The sequence below is a fragment of the Oncorhynchus clarkii genome, chromosome 1, assembly GCF_045791955.1.
Source record: "Oncorhynchus clarkii lewisi isolate Uvic-CL-2024 chromosome 1, UVic_Ocla_1.0, whole genome shotgun sequence".
NCBI lineage: Eukaryota > Metazoa > Chordata > Actinopteri > Salmoniformes > Salmonidae > Oncorhynchus > Oncorhynchus clarkii.
This window is the reverse complement of record NC_092147.1, coordinates 91,611,075-91,635,922: the sequence shown is the minus strand read 5'-3', so window position 1 is coordinate 91,635,922 and position 24,848 is coordinate 91,611,075. Positions and strand designations below refer to the sequence as shown.

General features: G+C 46.5%; 1 protein-coding gene across 1 annotated transcript in view; it reads right to left on the bottom strand.

Moving 5' to 3' along the window:
* The window catches only part of LOC139413898 (ankyrin-3-like), a 198,555-nt gene that overhangs the window by 89,665 nt on the left and 84,042 nt on the right, over nucleotides 1-24,848 (bottom strand). Inside the window, exons 17-20 of the mRNA XM_071161745.1 lie at nucleotides 22,586-22,684; nucleotides 15,430-15,528; nucleotides 6,796-6,993; nucleotides 2,216-2,314 (exon numbers count right to left, since the gene is read on the bottom strand). Coding sequence (XP_071017846.1) covers nucleotides 2,216-2,314; nucleotides 6,796-6,993; nucleotides 15,430-15,528; nucleotides 22,586-22,684 — 495 coding nt within the window. The remainder of the gene's footprint in view (nucleotides 1-2,215; nucleotides 2,315-6,795; nucleotides 6,994-15,429; nucleotides 15,529-22,585; nucleotides 22,685-24,848) is intronic.

Genomic DNA, 24,848 nt, shown 5'->3' with positions numbered 1-24,848 from the left:
AGTTCTAGTGTTTCAGTGTTGTAGTGTTTCAGTGTTGTATTGTAGTGTTGTAGAGTACAGTTGTAGTGTTTCAGTGTTGTATTGTAGTGTTGTATTGTAGTGTTGTATTGTAGGGTTTCAGTGTAGTAGTGATTCAGTGTTGTAGTGATTCAGTGTTGTAGTGTTTCAGTGGTGTAGTGTACTGTTGTAGTGTTGTAGAGTACAGTTGTAGTGTTTCAGTGTTGTATTGTAGTGTTGTATTGTAGTGTTGTAGTGTTTCAGTGTTGTAGTTACCGATCCTCGACTTCGGCGATGTCATCTACAAAATGGCTTCCAACACTCTACTCAGCAAACTGGATGCAGTCTATCACAGTGCCATCCGTTTTGTCACTAAAGCACCTTATACCACCCACCACTGCGACTTGTATTCTCTAGTCGGCTGGCCCTCGCTACATATTCGTCGCCAGACCCACTGGCTCCAGGTCATCTACAAGTCCTTGCTAGGTAAAGCTCCGCCTTATCTCAGTTCACTGGTCACGATGGCAACACCCATCCGTAGCACTCGCTCCAGCAGGTGTATCTCACTGATCATCCCTAAAGCCAACACCTCATTTGGCCGCCTTTTGTTCCAGTACTCTGCTGCCTGTGACTGGAACGAATTGCAAAAATCGCTGAAGTTGGAGACTTTTATCTCCCTCACCAACTTCAAACATCTGCTATCTGAGCAGCTAACCGATCGCTGCAGCTGTACATAGTCTATTGGTAAATAGCCCACCCATTTTCACCTACCTCATCCCCATACTGTTTTTATTTATTTACTTTTCTGCTCTTTTGCACACCAATATCTCTACCTGTACATGACCATCTGATCATTTATCACTCCAGTGTTAATCTGCTAAATTGTAATTATTCGCCTACCTCCTCATGCCTTTTGCACACATTGTATATAGACTCCCCTTTTTTTTCTACTGTGTTACTGACTTGTTAATTGTTTACTCCATGTGAAACTCTGTGTTGTCTGTTCACACTGCTATGCCTTATCTTGGCCAGGTCGCAGTTGCAAATGAGAACTTGTTCTCAACTAGCCTACCTGGTTAAATAAAGGTGAAATAAAAAAAAAAAAGTAGTGTTGTAGAGTACAGTTGTAGTGTTTCAGTGTTGTAGTGATTCAGTGTTGTAGTGTTTCAGTGTAGTAGTGTTTCAGTGTTGTAGTGTTTCAGTATTGTAGTGTTTCAGTGTTGTAGAGTTTCAGTGTTGCAGTCATTCAGTGTTGTAGTGTTTCAGTGTAGTAGTGATTCAGTGGTGTAGTGATTCAGTGTTGTAGTGTTTCAGTGTAGTAGTGTTTCAGTGTTGTAGTGTTTCAGTATTGTAGTGTTTCAGTGTTGTAGAGTTTCAGTGTTGCAGTCATTCAGTGTTGTAGTGTTTCTGTGTAGTAGTGATTCAGTGTTGTAGTAATTCAGTGTTTCAGAATACTGTTGTACAGTTTCAGCGTAGTACTGTAGTGTTGTAGAGTACTGTTGTAGTGTAGTAGTGAATTTAATTTTTTTTTTAATTTAAACTTTATTTAACTAGGCAAGTCAGTTAAGAACAACTTCTTATTTACAATGAAGGCCTAGGAACAGGGGCCTCTCTCTCGTCTCTCTGGTCCTTATCTCTCATCTCTCTGGTCCTTCTCTCTCATCTCTCTGGTCTTTCTCTCTCTGGGGTCTCTCTCTCTCTCTCTCCCTCTCTTTGGTCTCTCTCTCTGGGTTTCTAGACCTTCTGGTCTCTCTCTCCTCTCTGGGTTTCTAGACCTTCTGGTCTCTCCTCTCTGGGTTTCTAGTCCTCCTAGTCTCTCCTCTCTGGGTTTCTAGTCCTCCTGGTCTCTCCTCTCTGGGTTTCTAGTCCTCCTGGTCTCTCCTCTCTGGGTTTCTAGTCCTCCTGGTCTCTCCTTTCTGGGTTTGTAGACCTTCTGGTCTCTCTCTCTGAGTTTCTAGTCCTCCTGGTCTCTCTCTGGGTTTCTAGACCTTCTGGTCTCTCTCTGGGTTTCTAGACCTTCTGGTCTCTCTCTGGGTTTCTAGTCCTCCTGGTCTCTCTCTGGGTTTCTAGTCCTCCTGGTCCCTCTCTGGGTTTCTAGACCTTCTGCTCTCTCTGTTGTGTTTCTCAATTAGTGTTCTGCAGTGAGGTTTCAGGAGGGACCAGCCGACCTACACGGCTGTCAGACCAGAGTTGAACATGTGTACGTGTGTGTGTGTACCTTAGTCTCTGGGTCAACAGTGGCCCCCTGGTTAACCAGCACCTCAGCTACGTTGACCTTGTCGTCCTGAGCTGCCAGGTGGAGAGGAGTCAGACCACTCTGAGAGGAGAGGACACAGGACAAGACATAACACATTACAACACAGGACAGGACACAGGACAGGACATACCACATTAGAACACAGGACAGGACATACCACATTACAACACAGGACAGGACATACCACATTAGAACACAGGACAGGACATACCACATTACAACACAGGACAGGACATACGACATTAGCACACAGGACAGGACATACCACATTACAACACAGGACAGGACATACCACATTAGAACACAGGACAGGACATACCACATTAGAACACAGGACAGGACATACCACATTAGAACACAGGACAGGACATACGACATTAGAACACAGGACAGGACATACCACATTAGAACACAGGACAGGACACATTAGAACACAGGACAGGACATACCACATTACAACACAGGACAGGACATACCACATTAGAACACAGGACAGGACATACCACATTACAACACAGGATATGACATACCAAATTAGAACACAGGACAGGACATGCCACATTAGAACACAGGATATGAAATACCACATTAGAACACAGGATATGACATACCAAATTAGAACACAGGACATGACATACCACATTAGAACACAGGACAGGACATACCACATTAGAACACAGGACATGACATACCACATTAGAACACAGGACAGGACATACCACATTAGAACACAGGACAGGACATACCACATTAGAACACAGGATAGGACATACCACATTAGAACACAGGACAGGACACATTAGAACACAGGATAGGACATACCACATTAGAACACAGGATAGGAAATACCACATTAGAACACAGGACATACCACATTAGAACACAGGAAAGGACATACCACATTAGAACAAAGGACAGGACATACCACATTAGAACACAGGACATGACATACCACATTAGAACACAGGACAGGATATACCACATTAGAACACAGGACATACCACATTAGAACACAGGACAGAACATACCACATTAGAACACAGGACAGGACATACCACATTAGAACAAAGGACAGGACATGACATACCACATTAGAACACAGGACAGGACATACCACATTAGAACACAGGACAGAACATACCACATTAGAACACAGGATATGACATACCACATTACAACACAGGACAGGACATACCACATTAGAACACAGGACAGGACATACCACATTAGAACACAGGACAGGACATACCACATTAGAACACAGGACAGGACATACCACATTAGAACACAGGACAGGACATACCACATTAGAACACAGGACAGGACATACCACATTAGAACACAGGACATACCACATTAGAACATAGGACATACCACATTAGAACACAGGACAGGACATACCACATTAGAACACAGGACATACCACATTAGAACACAGGACGTACCACATTAGAACACAGGACAGGACATACCACATTAGAACACAGGATAGGACATACCACATTAGAACACAGGACATGACATACCACATTAGAACACAGGATAGGACATACCACATTAGAACACAGGACAGGACATACCACATTAGAACACAGGACAGGACATACCACATTAGAACACAGGACAGGACATACCACATTAGAACACAGGACAGGACATACCCCATTAGAACACAGGACATACCACATTAGAACACAGGACATACCACATTAGAACACAGGACATACCACATTAGAACACAGGACATACCACATTAGAACACAGGACAGGGCATACCACATTAGAACACAGGACATACCACATTAGAACACAGGACATACCACATTAGAACACAGGACAGGACATACCACATTAGAACACAGGACAGGACATACCACATTAGAACAAAGGACAGGACATACCACATTAGGACACAGGACAGGACATACCACATTAGAACACAGGACAGGACATACCACATTAGAACACAGGACAGGTCATACCACATTAGAACACAGGATAGGACATACCACATTAGAACACAGGACAGGACACATTAGAACACAGGATAGGACATACCACATTAGAACACAGGATAGGAAATACCACATTAGAACACAGGACATACCACATTAGAACACAGGACAGGACATACCACATTAGAACACAGGACATACCACATTAGAACACAGGACATACCACATTAGAACACAGGACAGGACATACCACATTAGAACACAGGATAGGACATACCACATTAGAACACAGGACATACCACATTAGAACACAGGACATACCACATTAGAACACAGGACAGGACATACCACATTAGAACACAGGACATACCACATTAGAACACAGGACATACCACATTAGAACACAGGACAGGACATACCACATTAGAACACAGGACAGGACATACCACATTAGAACACAGGACATACCACATTAGAACACAGGACATACCACATTAGAACACAGGACAGGACATACCACATTAGAACACAGGATAGGACATACCACATTAGAACACAGGACATGACATACCACATTAGAACACAGGATAGGACATACCACATTAGAACATAGGACAGGACATACCACATTAGAACACATGACATACCACATTAGAACACAGGACAGGACATACCACATTAGAACACAGGACATACCACATTAGAACACAGGACATGACACATCACATTAGAACACAGGACAGGACATACCACATTAGAACACAGGACAGGACATACCACATTAGAACACAGGACAGGACATACCACATTAGAACACAGGACATGACACACCACATTAGAACACAGGACAGGACATACCACATTAGAACACAGGACAGGACATACCACATTAGAACACAGGACAGGACATACCACATTAGAACACAGGACAGGACATACCACATTAGAACACAGGACAGGACATACCACATTAGAACACAGGACATACCACATTAGAACACAGGACATACCACATTAGAACACAGGACATACCACATTAGAACACAGGACAGGACATACCACATTAGAACACAGGACATACCACATTAGAAGACAGGACGTACCACATTAGAACACAGGACAGGACATACCACATTAGAACACAGGATAGGACATACCACATTAGAACACAGGACATGACATACCACATTAGAACACAGGATAGGACATACCACATTAGAACACAGGACAGGACATACCACATTAGAACACAGGACAGGACATACCACATTAGAACACAGGACAGGACATACCACATTAGAACACAGGACAGGACATACCCCATTAGAACACAGGACATACCACATTAGAACACAGGACATACCACATTAGAACACAGGACATACCACATTAGAACACAGGACATACCACATTAGAACACAGGACAGGGCATACCACATTAGAACACAGGACATACCACATTAGAACACAGGACATACCACATTAGAACACAGGACAGGACATACCACATTAGAACACAGGACAGGACATACCACATTAGAACAAAGGACAGGACATACCACATTAGGACACAGGACAGGACATACCACATTAGAACACAGGACAGGTCATACCACATTAGAACACAGGATAGGACATACCACATTAGAACACAGGACAGGACACATTAGAACACAGGATAGGACATACCACATTAGAACACAGGATAGGAAATACCACATTAGAACACAGGACATACCACATTAGAACACAGGACAGGACATACCACATTAGAACAAAGGACAGGACATACCACATTAGAACACAGGACAGGACATGACATACCACATTAGAACACAGGACAGGACATACCACATTAGAACACAGGACATACCACATTAGAACACAGGACAGGACATACCACATTAGAACACAGGACAGGACATACCACATTAGAACACAAAGACATACCACATTAGAACAAAGGACAGGACATGACATACCACATTAGAACACAGGACAGGACATACCACATTAGAACACAGGATATGACATACCACATTACAACACAGGACAGGACATACCACATTAGAACACAGGACAGGACATACCACATTAGAACACAGGACAGGACATACCACATTAGAACACAGGACAGGACATACCACATTAGAACACAGGACAGGACATACCACATTAGAACACAGGACAGGACATACCACATTAGAACACAGGACAGGACATACCACATTAGAACACAGGACAGGACATACCACATTAGAACACAGGACACGACATACCACATTAGAACACAGGACAGGACATACCACATTAGAACACATGACATACCACATTAGAACACAGGACAGGACATACCACATTAGAACACAGGACATACCACATTAGAACACAGGACATGACATACCACATTAGAACACAGGACAGGACATACCACATTAGAACACAGGACATGACACACCACATTAGAACACAGGACAGGACATACCACATTAGAACACAGGACAGGACATACCACATTAGAACACATGACAGGACATACCACATTACAACTCAGGACAACCCTAACACCTGACCCCTAACCCCCACCTTGTTGCCCAAGCTGATGGTGGCTTCCCTGGCCAGTAGCAGGGTAACGATGTCTACGTTGCCCTCCTGAGAGGCCAGGTGCAGCGGTGTGATGCCCTGACGTGTCATAGCGTTGGTGTCGGCTCCGTACTCCAGCAGCGTCGTGGCAATCTCCATCTGGTTCTTCTTAGCCGCGATGTGAAGTGGAGTATAGCCATTCTACACCACAGACAGAACATATTACAACACAGAGGAGGGTACCCATTCTACACCACAGACAGAACATCATCTATCATCCAGGGAATATACAGGCATCTATCATCCAGGGAATATACAGACATCTATCATCCAGGGAATATACAGACATCTATCATCCAGGTAATATACAGACATCTATCAACGAGGTAATATATCATCCAGGTAATATACAGTCATCTATCACCCAGGTAATATATCATCCAGGTAATATACAGACATCTATCATCCAGGGAATATACAGTCATCTATCATCCAGGGAATATACAGTCATCTATCACCCAGGTAATATATCATCCAGGTAATATACAGTCATCTATCACCCAGGTAATATATCATCCAGGTAATATACAGACATCTATCAACGAGGTAATATATCATCCAGGTAATATACAGTCATCTATCACCCAGGTAATATATCATCCAGGTAATATACAGACATCTATCAACGAGGTAATATATCATCCAGGGAATATACAGTCATCTATCATCCAGGGAATATACAGTCATCTATCACCCAGGTAATATATCATCCAGGGAATATACAGGCATCTATCATCCAGGGAATATACAGACATCTATCATCCAGGGAATATACAGACATCTATCATCCAGGTAATATACAGACATCTATCAACGAGGTAATATATCATCCAGGTAATATACAGTCATCTATCACCCAGGTAATATATCATCCAGGGAATATACAGTCATCTATCACCCAGGTAATATACAGTCATCTATCACCCAGGTAATATATCATCCAGGTAATATACAGTCATCTATCATCCAGGTAATATATCATCCAGGTAATATACAGTCATCTATCACCCAGGTAATATATCATCCAGGTAATATACAGTCATCTATCACCCAGGTAATATATCATCCAGGTAATATACAGTCATCTATCACCCAGGTAATATATCATCCAGGGAATATACAGACATCTATCACCCAGGTAATATATCATCCAGGTAATAGACAGTCATCTATCATCCAGGTAATATATCATCCATGTAATATACAGTCAGTGAACTGTGATCCTGTCACGGCTCCCTCCGGTACTGTTGCCCTCATGTCCATTGGTGCTGTGAGTACCTATGTGTTGTCTCAGCCTGTGCTGTGTGTTATTGTTCCCTATGTGTTGTCTCAGCCTGTGCTGTGTGTTATTGTTCCCTATGTGTTGTCTCAGCCTGTGCTGTGTGTTATTGTTCCCTATGTGTTGTCTCAGCCTGTGCTGTGTGTTATTGTTCCCTATGTGTTGTCTCAGCCTGTGCTGTGTGTTATTGTTCCCTATGTGTTGTCTCAGCCTGTGCTGTGTGTTATTGTTCCCTATGTGTTGTCTCAGCCTGTGCTGTGTGTTATTGTTCCCTATGTGTTGTCTCAGCCTGTGCTGTGTGTTATTGTTCCCTATGTGTTGTCTCAGCCTGTGCTGTGTGTTATTGTTCCCTATGTGTTGTCTCAGCCTGTGCTGTGTGTTATTGTTCCCTATGTGCTGTCTCAGCCTGTGCTGTGTGTTATTGTTCCCTATGTGTTGTCTCAGCCTGTGCTGTGTGTTATTGTTCCCTATGTGTTGTCTCAGCCTGTGCTGTGTGTTATTGTTCCCTATGTGTTGTCTCAGCCTGTGCTGTGTGTTATTGTTCCCTATGTGTTGTCTCAGCCTGTGCTGTGTGTTATTGTTCCCTATGTGTTGTCTCAGCCTGTGCTGTGTGTTATTGTTCCCTATGTGTTGTCTCAGCCTGTGCTGTGTGTTATTGTTCCCTATGTGTTGTCTCAGCCTGTGCTGTGTGTTATTGTTCCCTATGTGTTGTCTCAGCCTGTGCTGTGTGTTATTGTTCCCTATGTGTTGTCTCAGCCAGTGCTGTGTGTTATTGTTCCCTATGTGTTGTCTCAGCCAGTGCTGTGTGTTATTGTTCCCTATGTGTTGTCTCAGCCTGTGCTGTGTGTTATTGTTCCCTATGTGTTGTCTCAGCCTGTGCTGTGTGTTATTGTTCCCTATGTGTTGTCTCAGCCTGTGCTGTGTGTTATTGTTCCCTATGTGTTGTCTCAGCCTGTGCTGTGTGTTATTGTTCCCTATGTGTTGTCTCAGCCTGTGCTGTGTGTTATTGTTCCCTATGTGTTGTCTCAGCCTGTGCTGTGTGTTATTGTTCCCTATGTGTTGTCTCAGCCTGTGCTGTGTGTTATTGTTCCCTATGTGTTGTCTCAGCCTGTGCTGTGTGTTATTGTTCCCTATGTGTTGTCTCAGCCTGTGCTGTGTGTTATTGTTCCCTATGTGTTGTCTCAGCCTGTGCTGTGTGTTATTGTTCCCTATGTGTTGTCTCAGCCTGTGCTGTGTGTTATTGTTCCCTATGTGTTGTCTCAGCCTGTGCTGTGTGTTATTGTTCCCTATGTGTTGTCTCAGCCTGTGCTGTGTGTTATTGTTCACATGTCTGCCTGTGCTGTGTGTTTTGTGCGTTGTGTATTACGGGTCTCCTCTACTTCCGGCGCCGACAGAGATGGCCGCCTCGCTTCGCGTTCCTAGGAAACTATGCAGTTTTTTGTTTTTTTACGTGTTATTTCTTACATTAGTACCCCAGGTCATCTTAGGTTTCATCACATACAGTCGAGAAGAACTACTGAATATAAGATCAGCGTCAACTCACCATCAGTACGACCAAGAATACGCTTTTCGCGACGCGGATCCTGTGCTCTGCCTTACAAACAGGACAACGGAGTGGATCCCATGCAGCGACCCAAAAAAACGACTCCGAAAAAGAGGGAAACGAGGCGGTCTTCTGGTCAGACTCCGGAGACGGGCACATCGTGCACCATTCCCTAGCATTCTTCTTGCCAATGTCCAGTCTCTTGACAACAAGGTTGATGAAATCCGAGCAAGGGTAGCATTCCAGAGGGACATCAGAGACTGTAACGTTCTTTGCTTCACGGAAACGTGGCTTACTGGAGAGACGCTATCCGAAGCGGTGCAGCCAACAGGTTTCTCCACGCATCGCGCAGACAGGAAAAAACATCTTTCTGGTAAAAAGAGGGGCGGGGGCGTATGCCTTATGACTAACGTGACATGGTGTGATGAAAGAAACATACAGGAACTCAAATCCTTCTGTTCACCTGATTTAGAATTCCTCACAATCAAATGTAGACCGCATTATCTACCAAGAGAATTCTCTTCGATTATAATCACAGCCGTATATATCCCCCCCCAAGCAGACACATCGTTGGCTCTGAATGAACTTTATTTGACTCTTTGCAAACTGGAAACCATTTATCCGGAGGCTGCATTCATTGTAGCTGGGGATTTTAACAAGGCTAATCTGAAAACAAGACTCCCCAAATTTTATCAGCATATCGATTGCGCAACCAGGGGTGGAAAGACCTTGGATCATTGTTACTCTAACTTCCGCGACGCATATAAGGCCCTGCCCCGCCCCCCTTTCGGAAAAGCTGACCACGACTCCATTTTGTTGATCCCTGCCTACAGACAGAAACTAAAACAAGAGGCTCCCACGCTGAGGTCTGTCCAACGCTGGTCCGACCAAGCTGACTCCACACTCCAAGACTGCTTCCATCACGTGGACTGGGACATGTTTCGTATTGCGTCAGACAACAACATTGACGAATACGCTGATTCGGTGTGCGAGTTCATTAGAACGTGCGTTGAAGATGTCGTTCCCATAGCAACGATTAAAACATTCCCTAACCAGAAACCGTGGATTGATGGCAGCATTCGTGTGAAACTGAAAGCGCGAACCACTGCTTTTAATCAGGGCAAGGTGTCTGGTAACATGACCGAATACAAACAGTGCAGCTATTCCCTCCGCAAGGCTATCAAACAAGCTAAGCGTCAGTACAGAGACAAAGTAGAATCTCAATTCAACGGCTCAGACACAAGAGGCATGTGGCAGGGTCTACAGTCAATCACGGACTACAGGAAGAAATCCAGCCCAGTCACGGACCAGGATGTCCTGCTCCCAGGCAGACTAAATAACTTTTTTGCCCGCTTTGAGGACAATACAGTGCCACTGACACGGCCTGCAATGAAAACTTGCGGTCTCTCCTACACTGCAGCCGAGGTGAGTAAGACATTTAAACGTGTTAACCCCTGCAAGGCTGCAGGCCCAGACGGCATCCCCAGCCGCGCCCTCAGAGCATGCGCAGACCAGCTGGCCGGTGTGTTTACGGACATATTCAATCAATCCCTATACCAGTCTGCTGTTCCCACATGCTTCAAGAGGGCCACCATTGTTCCTGTTCCCAAGAAAGCTAAGGTAACTGAGCTAAACGACTACCGCCCCGTAGCACTCACTTCCGTCATCATGAAGTGCTTTGAGAGACTAGTCAAGGACCATATCACCTCCACCCTACCTGACACCCTAGACCCACTCCAATTTGCTTACCGCCCAAATAGGTCCACAGACGATGCAATCTCAACCACACTGCACACTGCCCTAACCCATCTGGACAAGAGGAATACCTATGTGAGAATGCTGTTCATTGACTACAGCTCGGCATTCAACACCATAGTACCCTCCAAGCTCGTCATCAAGCTCGAGACCCTGGGTCTCGACCCCGCCCTGTGCAACTGGGTACTGGACTTCCTGACGGGCCGCCCCCAGGTGGTGAGGGTAGGCAACAACATCTCCTCCCCGCTGATCCTCAACACTGGGGCCCCACAAGGGTGCGTTCTGAGCCCTCTCCTGTACTCCCTGTTCACCCACGACTGCGTGGCCACGCACGCCTCCAACTCAATCATCAAGTTTGCGGACGACACAACAGTGGTAGGCTTGATTACCAACAACGACGAGACGGCCTACAGGGAGGAGGTGAGGGCCCTCGGAGTGTGGTGTCAGGAAAATAACCTCACACTCAACGTCAACAAAACTAAGGAGATGATTGTGGACTTCAGGAAACAGCAGAGGGAACACCCCCCTATCCACATCGATGGAACAGTAGTGGAGAGGGTAGCAAGTTTTAAGTTCCTCGGCATACACATCACAGACAAACTGAATTGGTCCACTCACACAGACAGCATTGTGAAGAAGGCGCAGCAGCGCCTCTTCAACCTCAGGAGGCTGAAGAAATTCGGCTTGTCACCAAAAGCACTCACAAACTTCTACAGATGCACAATCGAGAGCATCCTGGCGGGCTGTATCACCGCCTGGTACGGCAACTGCTCCGCCCTCAACCGTAAGGCTCTCCAGAGGGTAGTGAGGTCTGCACAACGCATCACCGGGGGCAAACTACCTGCCCTCCAGGACACCTACACCACCCGATGTCACAGGAAGGCCATAAAGATCATCAAGGACATCAACCACCCGAGCCACTGCCTGTTCACCCCGCTATCATCCAGAAGGCGAGGTCAGTACAGGTGCATCAAAGCTGGGACCGAGAGACTGAAAAACAGCTTCTATCTCAAGGCTATCAGACTGTTAAACAGCCACCACTAACATTGAGTGGCTGCTGCCAACACACTGACACTGACTCAACTCCAGCCACTTTAATAATGGGAATTGATGGGAAATGATGTAAATATATCACTAGCCACTTTAAACAATGCTACCTTATATAATGTTACTTACCCTACATTATTCATCTCATAGGCATACGTATATACTGTACTCTATATCATCGACTGTATCCTTATGTAATACATGTATCACTAGCCACTTTAACTATGCCACTTTGTTTACATACTCATCTCATATGTATATACTGTACTCGATACAATCTACTGTATCTGCCTATGCTGCTCTGTACCATCACTCATTCATATATCCTTATGTACATATTCTTTATCCCCTCACACTGTGTACAAGACAGTAGTTTTGGAATTGTTAGTTAGATTACTTGTTGGTTATTACTGCATTGTCGGAACTAGAAGCACAAGCATTTCGCTACACTCGCATTAACATCTGCTAACCATGTGTATGTGACAAATAAATTTGATTTGATTTGATTTTCCTCCCATGTCGTTCTACCAGGTTTTCCCTCGTACTTTTGTTTGGGTACATCCCAGTGTTTTGTATACGTATTTGTTTAGGGTGTGTTAAAAACCCTATTATGTATTCCTGCACCTGCCTCCAAATCCTTTATACCAGCATGACAGATCCTGACAGATCCTGCTGTTTCAGATCAGAACATCATGGGAAAAACATTCACCTGATGTTACCAGAATGTTCCCAGAACGTTCCCAGAACACATTTCGTCTGTTGTTTTCAGGAAATGTTCTGAGGACCTCCAAGACAAGGTCAAATGGAATATTATGTTAAACCTAAAACACTATGCTATGAAAGAATGCTATGTCATTCTTACAACATTAAAGGAACCTTTATAGAACAGACGGAATGTGTTCTGGGAACATTCTTGGAAAATCAAGGGAATGTTTTTTTCACCCTAAAAGAAACATTGTATAATCATCCTCACATTCTGATAATGGTGTGCTAGTGGTCTGATACTGGTGTGGTAATGGTCTGATACTGGTGTGGTAATGGTCTGATACTGGTGTGGTAGTGGTCTGATACTGGTGTGGTAATGGTCTGATACTGGTGTGGTAATGGTCTGATACTGGTGTGGTAATGGTCTGATACTGGTGTGGTAATGGTCTGATACTGGTGTGGTAATGGTCTGATACTGGTGTGCTAGTGGTCTGATACTGGTGTGCTAGTGGTATGATACTGGTGTGGTAGTGGTCTGATACTGGTGTGCTAGTGGTCTGATACTGGTGTGGTAGTGGTATGATACTGGTGTGGTAATGGTCTGATACTGGTGTGGTAGTTGTCTGACACTGGTGTGGTAGTGGTCTGATACTGGTGTGGTAGTGGTCTGATACTGCTGTGGTAGTGGTCTGATACTGGTGTACTAGTTGTCTGATATTGGTGTGGTAGTGGTCTGATGCTGGTACGGTAGTGGTCTGATACTGGTGTGGTAGTGGTCTGACACTGGTGTGGTAGTGGTCTAATAATGGTGTGGTAGTGGTCTGATGCTTGGGTGGTAGTGGTCTGATGCTGGGGTGGTAGTGGTCTGATTCTGGTGTGGTAGTGGTGTGGTAGTGGTCTGATGCTGGTGTGGTAGTGGTCTGATACTGGTGTGGTAGTGGTCTGATGCTGGTGTGGTAGTGGTCTGATAATGGTGTGGTAGTGGTCTGGTCTGATACTGGTGTGGTAGTGGTCTGATACTGGTGTGGTAGTTGTCTGATTCTGGTGTGGTAGTAGTGCGGTAGTGGTCTGATGCTGGTGTGGTAGTGGTCTGATACTGGTGTGGTAGTGGTCTGGTCTGATACTGGTGTGGTAGTGGTCTGATACTGGTGTGGTCTGATTCTGGTGTGGTAGTGGTCTGATACTGGTGTGGTAGTGGTCTGGTCTGATACTGGTGTGGTAGTGGTCTGATACTGGTGTGGTCTGATTCTGGTGTGGTAGTGGTCTGATGCTGGTGCGGTAGTGGTCTGAAACTGGTGTGGTAGTGGTCTGGTCTGATACTGGTGTGGTAGTGGTCTGATACTGGTGTGGTCTGATTCTGGTGTGGTAGTGGTCTGATGCTGGTGCGGTAGTGGTCTGGTATGAAACTGGTGTGGTAGTGGTCTGAAACTGGTGTGGTAGTGGTCTGGTCTGAAACTGGTGTGGTAGTGGTCTGGTCTGAAACTGGTGTGGTAGTGGTCTGATACTGGTGCAGTAGTGGTCTGAAACTTGTGTGGTAGTGGTCTGAAACTGGTGTGGTAGTGGTCTGGTCTGAAACTGGTGTGGTAGTGGTCTGAAACTGGTGTGGTAGTGGTCTGAAACTGGTGTGGTAGTGGTCTGAAACTGGTGTGGTAGTGGTCTGAAACTTGTGTGGTAGTGGTCTGAAACTTGTGTGGTAGTGGTCTGGTCTGATACTGGTGTGGTAGTGGTCTGGTCTGATACTGGTGTGGTAGTGGTCTGGTCTGATACTGGTGTGGTAGTGGTCTGGTCTGATACTGGTGTGGTAGTGGTCTGGTCTGATACTGGTGTGGTAGTGGTCTGATACTGGTATGGTCTGGTCTGATGCTAGTGTGGTAGTGCTCTGATACTGGTGTGACAGTGGTCTGATACTGGTGTGGCAGTGGTCTGATGCTGGTGTGGTAGTGGTCTGATGCTGGTGTGGTAGTGGTCTGATACTGGTGTGGTAGTGGTCTGATGCTGGTGTGGTAGTGGTCTGATGCTGGTTTGGTAGTGGTCTGATACTGGTGCAGTAGTGGTCTGACACTGGTGTGGTAGTGGCCTCCCCTATCCCGGATGACGCTGGGCCAATTGTGTGCCGCCCTATGGGACTCCCGATCATGTCCGGGAGCCCATCATGTGCCTTTGTGCAAGGCATTTAACCCTAACGGATCCTGTAAGTGGCTCTGGATAAGAGCGTCTGCTGTGGTGTAAATGTGTAAGTGATACCTACCTTGGCAGCAGCGTGCGGTGAAGCTCCCTGGTCCAGCAGCAGCAGAGCCACTTTCTGGTTGTCATAGTGAGCAGCTACATGTAGGGGAGTTAGACCACTCTATAGAAACGGCATACACAGCTGCATTAGTGTTGGACTGAAAGTGGAGGCACTTAGCCCAACACAGTGGAAGGATGACAAACTGGGATCTGAAGTGGTTGAAATATAAATCAGTTAGAACAATTCCAATACTGTCTTTGTCCGTTGAATAAAGACATGTTCAGTCTCGGACCAAGATATCCCTCTAGTGGTGTGGGTGCTATGCTTTGGCAACGTGGGTGGGGTTATATCCTTCCTGTTTGGCCCTGTCCGGGGGTATCATCGGATGGGGCCACAGTGTCTCCTGACCCCTCCTGTCTCAGCCTCCAGTATTTATGCTGCAGTAGTTTATGTGTCGGGGGGCTAGGGTCAGTCTGTTATATCTGGAGTACTTCTCCTGTCTTATCCGGTGTTCTGTGTGAATTTAAGTATGCTCTCTCTAATTCTCTCTTTCTTTCTCTCTCTCGGAGGACCTGAGCCCTAGGACCATGCCTCATGGCCCTGGCATGATGACTCCTTGCTGTACCCAGTCCACCTGGCCGTGCTGCTGCTGCAGTTTCAACTGTTCTGCCTGCGGCTATGGAACCCTGACCTGTTCACCGGACGTGCTACCTGTCCCAGACCTGCTGTTTTCAACTCTCTAGAGACAGCAGGAGCGGTAGAGATACCCTTAGTAATTGGCTATGAAAAGCCAACTGACATTTACTCCTGAGGTGCTGACTTGCTGCACCCTCGACAACTACTGTGATTATTATTATTTGACCATGCTGGTCATTTATGAACATTTTAACATCTTGGCCATGTTCTGTTATAATCTCCACCCGGCACACCCCTCATAGCCTGGTTCCTCTCTAGGTTTCTTCCTAGGTTTTGGCCTTTCTAGGGAGTTTTTCCTAGCCACCGTGCTTCTACACCTGCATTGCTTGCTGTTTGGGGTTTTAGGCTGGGTTTCTGTACAGCACTTTGAGATATCAGCTGATCAAAGAAGGGCTTTATAAATACATTTGATTTGATGTTAGATTGATCAGAGTGTTTCAGCATCATAACAGGGGCAATTCTCTCTAGAGCAGGGGTGTCAAACACATGTTGGGGAAACAAACCCAATCTACTTCTAAATGAGTCAAACCAAATCCAACCTCAATCTACTTCTAAATGAGTCAAACCAAATCCAACCTCAATCTACTTCTAAATGACTCAAACCAAATCCAACCTCAATCTACTTCTAAATGAGTCAAACCAAATCCAACCTCAATCTACTTCTAAATGACTCAAACCAAATCCAACCTCAATCTACTTCTAAATGACTCAAACCAAATCCAACCTCAATCTACTTCTAAATGACTCAAACCACATCCAACCTCAATCTACTTCTAAATGAGTCAAACCAAATCCAACCTCAATCTACTTCTAAATGACTCAAACCAAATCCAACCTCAATCTACTTCTAAATGACTCAAACCAAATCCAACCTCAATCTACTTCTAAATGAGTCAAACCAAATCCAACCTCAATCTACTTCTAAATGAGTCAAACCAAATCCAACCTCAATCTACTTCTAAATGAGTCAAACCAAATCCAACCTCAATCTACTTCTAAATGAGTCAAACCACATCCAACCCAATCTACTTCTAAATGAGTCAAACCAAATCCAACCTCAATCTACTTCTAAATGAGTCAAACCAAATCCAACCTCAATCTACTTCTAAATGACTCAAACCAAATCCAACCTCAATCTACTTCTAAATGAGTCAAACCAAATCCAACCTCAATCTACTTCTAAATGAGTCAAACCAAATCCAACCTGTATACATGATAATGGACCTTCATTCATACAGTTTCTTCATCCAGCTAATAATCAAATGAAAGAGTCGTAGTGGGAGGACCACCAACATATCATCAGGTAGCTCCAAGCCTGAGTCGTAGTGGAGGACCACACAACATATCATCGCGTAGCTCCAAGCCTGAGTCGTAGTGGGAGGACCACACAACATATCATCAGGTAGCTCCAAGCCGGAGTCGTAGTGGGAGGACCACACAACATATCATTGCGTAGCTCCAAGCCGGAGTCGTAGTGGGAGGACCACACAACATATCATCGCGTAGCTCCAAGCCGGGAGTCGTAGTGGGAGGACCACACAACATATCATCTCGTAGCTCCAAGCCGGAGTCGTAGTGGGAGGACCACACAACATATCATCGCGTAGCTCCAAGCCGGAGTCGTAGTGGGAGGACCACACAACATATCATCGCGTAGCTCCAAGCCGGAGTCATAGTGGGAGGACCACACAACATATCATCGCGTAGCTCCAAGCCGGAGTCATAGTGGGAGGACCACACAACATATCATCGCATAGCTCCAAGCCGGAGTCATAGTGGGAGGACCACACAACATATCATCGCGTAGCTCCAAGCCGGAGTCGTAGTGGGAGGACCACACAACATATCATCACGTAGCTCCAAGCCGGAGTCATAGTGGGAGGACCACACAACATATCATCACGTAGCTCCAAGCCGGAGTCATAGTGGGAGGACCACACAACATATCATCGCGTAGCTCCAAGCCGGAGTCGTAGTGGGAGGACCACACAACATTTCATCGCGTAGCTCCAAGCCGGAGTCGTAGTGGGAGGACCACACAACATTTCATCACGTAGCTCCAAGCTGGAGTCGTAGTGGGAGGACCACACAACATATCATCGCGTAGCTCCAAGCCGGAGTCGTAGTGGGAGGACCACACAACATATCATCACGTAGCTCCAAGCCGGAGTCGTAGTGGGAGGACCACACAACATTTCATCACGTAGCTCCAAGCTGGAGTCGTAGTGGGAGGACCACACAACATATCATCGCGTAGCTCCAAGCCGGAGTAGTAGTGGGAGGACCACACAACATATCATCACGTAGCTCCAAGCTGGAGTCGTAGTGGGAGGACCACACAACATATCATCACGTAGCTCCAAGCCGGAGTCGTAGTGGGAGGACCACACAACATATCATCACGTAGCTCCAAGCTGGAGTCGTAGTGGGAGGACCACACAACATATCATCGCGTAGCTCCAAGCCGGAGTCGTAGTGGGAGGACCACACAACATATCATCACGTAGCTCCAAGCTGGAGTCGTAGTGGGAGGACCACACAACATATCATAGCGTAGCTCCAAGCCGGAGTCATAGTGGGAGGACCACACAACATATCATCGCGTAGCTCCAAGCCGGAGTCGTAGTGGGAGGACCACACAACATTTCATCGCGTAGCTCCAAGCCGGAGTCGTAGTGGGAGGACCACACAACATATCATTGCGTAGCTCCAAGCCGGAGTCATAGTGGGAGGACCACACAACATATCATCGCGTAGCTCCAAGCCGGAGTCGTAGTGGGAGGACCACACAACATATCATCGCGTAGCTCCAAGCCGGAGTCATAGTGGGAGGACCACACAACATATCATCGCGTAGCTCCAAGCCGGAGTCATAGTGGGAGGACCACACAACATATCATCTCGTAGCTCCAAGCCGGAGTCGTAGTGGTAGTGGAAGGAGCACACAACATATCATCGCGTAGCTCCAAGCTGGAGTCGTAGTGGGAGGAACACACAACATTTCATCGCGTAGCTCCAAGCCGGAGTCATAGTGGGAGGACCACACAACATATCATCTCGTAGCTCCAAGCCGGAGTCGTAGTGGTAGTGGAAGGACCACACAACATATCATCGCGTAGCTCCAAGCTGGAGTCATAGTGGGAGGACCACACAACATATCATCGCGTAGCTCCAAGCCGGCGTCATAGTGGGAGGACCACACAACATATCATCGCGTAGCTCCAAGCCGGAGTCGTAGTGGGAGGACCACACAACATTTCATCGCGTAGCTCCAAGCCGGAGTCGTAGTGGGAGGACCACACAACATATCATCGCGTAGCTCCAAGCCGGAGTCATAGTGGGAGGACCACACAACATATCATCGCGTAGCTCCAAGCCGGAGTCGTAGTGGGAGGACCACACAACATTTCATCGCGTAGCTCCAAGCCGGAGTCGTAGTGGGAGGACCACACAACATTTCATCGCGTAGCTCCAAGCCGGAGTCGTAGTGGGAGGACCACACAACATATCATCGCGTAGCTCCAAGCCGGAGTCATAGTGGGAGGACCACACAACATATCATCTCGTAGCTCCAAGCCGGAGTCGTAGTGGTAGTGGAAGGACCACACAACATATCATCGCGTAGCTCCAAGCTGGAGTCATAGTGGGAGGACCACACAACATATCATCGCGCAGCTCCAAGCTGGAGTCATAGTGGGAGGACCACACAACATATCATCGCGTAGCTCCAAGCCGGAGTCATAGTGGGAGGACCACACAACATATCATCGCGTAGCTCTAAGCCGGAGTCGTAGTGGGAGGACCACACAACATATCATTGCGTAGCTCCAAGCCGGAGTCGTAGTGGGAGGACCACACAACATATCATAGCGTAGCTCCAAGCCGGAGTCATAGTGGGAGGACCACACAACATATCATCGCGTAGCTCCAAGCCGGAGTCGTAGTGGGAGGACCACACAACATATCATCGCGTAGCTCCAAGCCGGAGTCGTAGTGGGAGGACCACACAACATTTCATCGCGTAGCTCCAAGCCGGAGTCGTAGTGGGAGGACCACACAACATTTCATCACGTAGCTCCAAGCCGGAGTCATAGTGGGAGGACCACACAACATTTCATCGCGTAGCTCCAAGCCGGAGTCGTAGTGGGAGGACCACACAACATTTCATTGCGTAGCTCCAAGCCGGAGTCGTAGTGGGAGGACCACACAACATTTCATCGCGTAGCTCCAAGCCGGAGTCGTAGTGGGAGGACCACACAACATTTCATCACGTAGCTCCAAGCCGGAGTCATAGTGGGAGGACCACACAACATTTCATCGCGTAGCTCCAAGCCGGAGTCGTAGTGGGAGGACCACACAACATTTCATCACGTAGCTCCAAGCCGGAGTCATAGTGGGAGGACCACACAACATATCATCGCGTAGCTCCAAGCCGGAGTCGTAGTGGGAGGACCACACAACATATCATCACGTAGCTCCAAGCCGGAGTCGTAGTGGGAGGACCACACAACATTTCATCACGTAGCTCCAAGCTGGAGTCGTAGTGGGAGGACCACACAACATATCATCGCGTAGCTCCAAGCCGGAGTCGTAGTGGGAGGACCACACAACATATCATCACGTAGCTCCAAGCCGGAGTCGTAGTGGGAGGACCACACAACATTTCATCACGTAGCTCAAAGCTGGAGTCGTAGTGGGAGGACCACACAACATATCATCGCGTAGCTCCAAGCCGGAGTCGTAGTGGGAGGACCACACAACATATCATCACATAGCTCCAAGCCGGAGTCGTAGTGGGAGGACCACACAACATATCATCACGTAGCTCCAAGCTGGAGTCGTAGTGGGAGGACCACACAACATATCATCGCGTAGCTCCAAGCCGGAGTCGTAGTGGGAGGACCACACAACATATCATCACGTAGCTCCAAGCTGGAGTCGTAGTGGGAGGACCACACAACATATCATCACGTAGCTCCAAGCCGGAGTCATAGTGGGAGGACCACACAACATATCATCACGTAGCTCCAAGTCGGAGTCATAGTGGGAGGACCACACAACATATCATCACGTAGCTCCAAGCCTGAGTCGTAGTGGGAGGACCACACAACATATCATCACGTAGCTCCAAGCCTGAGTCGTAGTGGGAGGACCACACAACATATCATCGCGTAGCTCCAAGCCTGAGTCGTAGTGGGAGGACCACACAACATATCATCGCGTAGCTCCAAGCCGGAGTCATAGTGGGAGGACCACACAACATATCATCGCGTAGCTCCAAGCCGGAGTCATAGTGGGAGGACCACACAACATATCATCGCGTAGCTCCAAGCCGGAGTCATAGTGGGAGGACCACACAACATATCATCTCGTAGCTCCAAGCCGGAGTCGTAGTGGTAGTGGAAGGACCACACAACATATCATCGCGTAGCTCCAAGCTGGAGTCGTAGTGGGAGGACCACACAACATTTCATTGCGTAGCCCCAAGCCGGAGTCATAGTGGGAGGACCACACAACATATCATCTCGTAGCTCCAAGCCGGAGTCGTAGTGGGAGGACCACACAACATTTCATCGCGTAGCTCCAAGCCGGAGTCGTAGTGGGAGGACCACACAACATATCATCGCGTAGCTCCAAGCCGGAGTCATAGTGGGAGGACCACACAACATATCATCGCGTAGCTCCAAGCCGGAGTCGTAGTGGGAGGACCACACAACATTTCATCGCGTAGCTCCAAGCCGGAGTCGTAGTGGGAGGACCACACAACATTTCATCGCGTAGCTCCAAGCCGGAGTCGTAGTGGGAGGACCACACAACATATCATCGCGTAGCTCCAAGCCGGAGTCATAGTGGGAGGACCACACAACATATCATCTCGTAGCTCCAAGCCGGAGTCGTAGTGGTAGTGGAAGGACCACACAACATATCATAGCGTAGCTCCAAGCCGGAGTCATAGTGGGAGGACCACACAACATATCATCGCGTAGCTCCAAGCCGGAGTCGTAGTGGGAGGACCACACAACATATCATCGCGTAGCTCCAAGCCGGAGTCGTAGTGGGAGGACCACACAACATATCATCGCGTAGCTCCAAGCCGGAGTCGTAGTGGGAGGACCACACAACATATCATAGCGTAGCTCCAAGCCGGAGTCGTAGTGGGAGGACCACACAACATATCATCGCGTGACTCCCAAGCTTCCTTCCATATGATGGTTAATCAATATTTGCACACAAAAGGCGTTTTCACCGCCATTTCTCAAATAACACATTTTACCGACAAATTAAAAAGGTTGGATGGAAACCTGGTTAGTAGCACTGCAAGAATACTGATGTGTTGTTACATTATAATGAACCAATATGAGAATAACTCATATGACATCAGTGAGAACTATCTGTGCTGTACGTTACTATTACTATCAGTGAGATGCACTACTGACTACCAGACTAGCTAACTACCCTGTTTCCATGGTGACTACGGTACCTTCCCAGCTGCATCGGGCACAGTGTGTCTCTGCAGCAGAAGGTTGGCCACTTCCATCTTCCCATACTTAGCTGCAACATGGAGGGGAGTGAAGCCTTTCTGGAAGAGGGGAGGAGAGGAGAGAGGAAAGGAGAGGAGAGGAGGAGGTGATGAAAGGAAAGGAGAGGAGAGGAGGAGGTGATGAAAGGAGAGAGACAGGGAGGAGATGATGGAGATGAGAGAGGAAAGGAGATGAGAGAAGAGAGGAGTAGACAGCAATGAGCCACAACAACACTCACAGCATCACATCATAGATTATTACATGTTAGTCATTTAGCAGAAGCTCTTATCCAGAGCACCTTACAGTTAGTGCTTTCATCATCAGATAGCTAGGTGGGACAACCATATATCACAGTAGGTAGTATATTCAGATAGCTAGGTGGGACAACCACATATCACAGTAGTTAGTATATTCAGATAGCTAGGTGAGACAACCACATATCACAGTAGTTAGTATATTCAGATAGCTAGGTGAGACAACCACATATCACAGTAGTTAGTATATTCAGATAGCTAGGTGAGACAACCACATATCACAGTAGTTAGTATATTCAGATAGCTAGGTGGGACAACCACATATCACAGTAGTTAGTATATTCAGATAGCTAGGTGAGACAACCACATATCACAGTAGTTAGTATATTCAGATAGCTAGGTGAGACAACCACATATCACAGTAGTTAGTATATTCAGATAGCTAGGTGGGACAACCACATATCACAGTAGTTAGTATATTCAGATAGATAGGTGAGACAACCACATATCACAGTAGTTAGTATATTCAGATAGCTAGGTGAGACAACCACATATCACAGTAGTTAGTATATTCAGATAGCTAGGTGGGACAACCACATATCACAGAAGTAGGAACACCCCCCTATCCACATCGATGGAACAGTAGTGGAGAGGGTAGTAAGTTTTAAGTTCCTCGGCATACACATCACAGACAAACTGAATTGGTCCACCCACACAGACAGCATCGTGAAGAAGGCGCAGCAGCGCCTCTTCAACCTCAGGAGGCTGAAGAAATTTGGCTTGTCACCAAAAGCACTCACAAACTTCTACAGATGCACAATCGAGAGCATCCTGTCGGGCTGTATCACCGCCTAGTATGGCAACTGCTCCGCCCACAACCGTAAGGCTCTCCAGAGGGTAGTGAGGTCTGCACAACGCATCACCGGGGGCAAACTACCTGCCCTCCAGGACACCTACACCACCCGATGTCACAGGAAGGCCATAAAGATCATCAAGGACAACAACCACCCGAGCCACTGCCTGTTCACCCCGCTATCATCCAGAAGGCGAGATCAGTACAGGTGCATCAAAGCTGGGACCGAGAGACTGAAAAACAGCTTCTTTCTCAAGGCCATCAGACTGTTAAACAGCCACCACTAACACTGAGTGGCTGCTGCCAACACACTGACTCAACTCCAGCCACTTTAATAATGGGAATTGATGGGAAATGATGTAAAATATATCACTAGCCACTTTAAACAATGCTACCTAATATAATGTTTACATACCCTACATTATTCATCTCATATGTATATGTATATACTGTACTCTATATCATCTACTGCATCTTTATGTAATACATGTATCACTAGCCACTTTAACTATGCCACTTTGTTTACATACTCATCTCATATGTATATACTGCACTCAATACCATCTACTGTATCTTGCCTATGCCGCTCTGTACCATCACTCATTCATATATCTTTATGTACATATTCTTTATCCCCTTACACTTGTGTCTATAAGGTAGTAGTTTTGGAATTGTTAGCTAGATTACTTGTTGGTTATTACTGCATTGTCGGAACTAGAAGCACAAGCATTTCGCTACACTCGCATTAACATCTGCTAACCATGTGTATGTGACAAATAAAAATTGATTTGATTTGATTTAGTTAGTATATTCAGATAGCTAGGTGGGACAACCACATATCACAGTAGTTAGTATATTCAGATAGCTAGGTGGGACAACCACATATCACAGTAGTTAGTATATTCAGATAGCTAGGTGAGACAAGGACATATCACAGTAGTTAGTATACTCCACCCTCTGAGGGTTCAGCTTTGTCTCCTAAACTATGTTCTTTTCTCAAACTCAGAACCTAAACAATATCCATATCAACAGGCATATATCAAATCCATCCTATCTTGACAAGATCACAGAGACACATTGACTGGCACACAGACATTGTGGAGCCAAGAGATACAC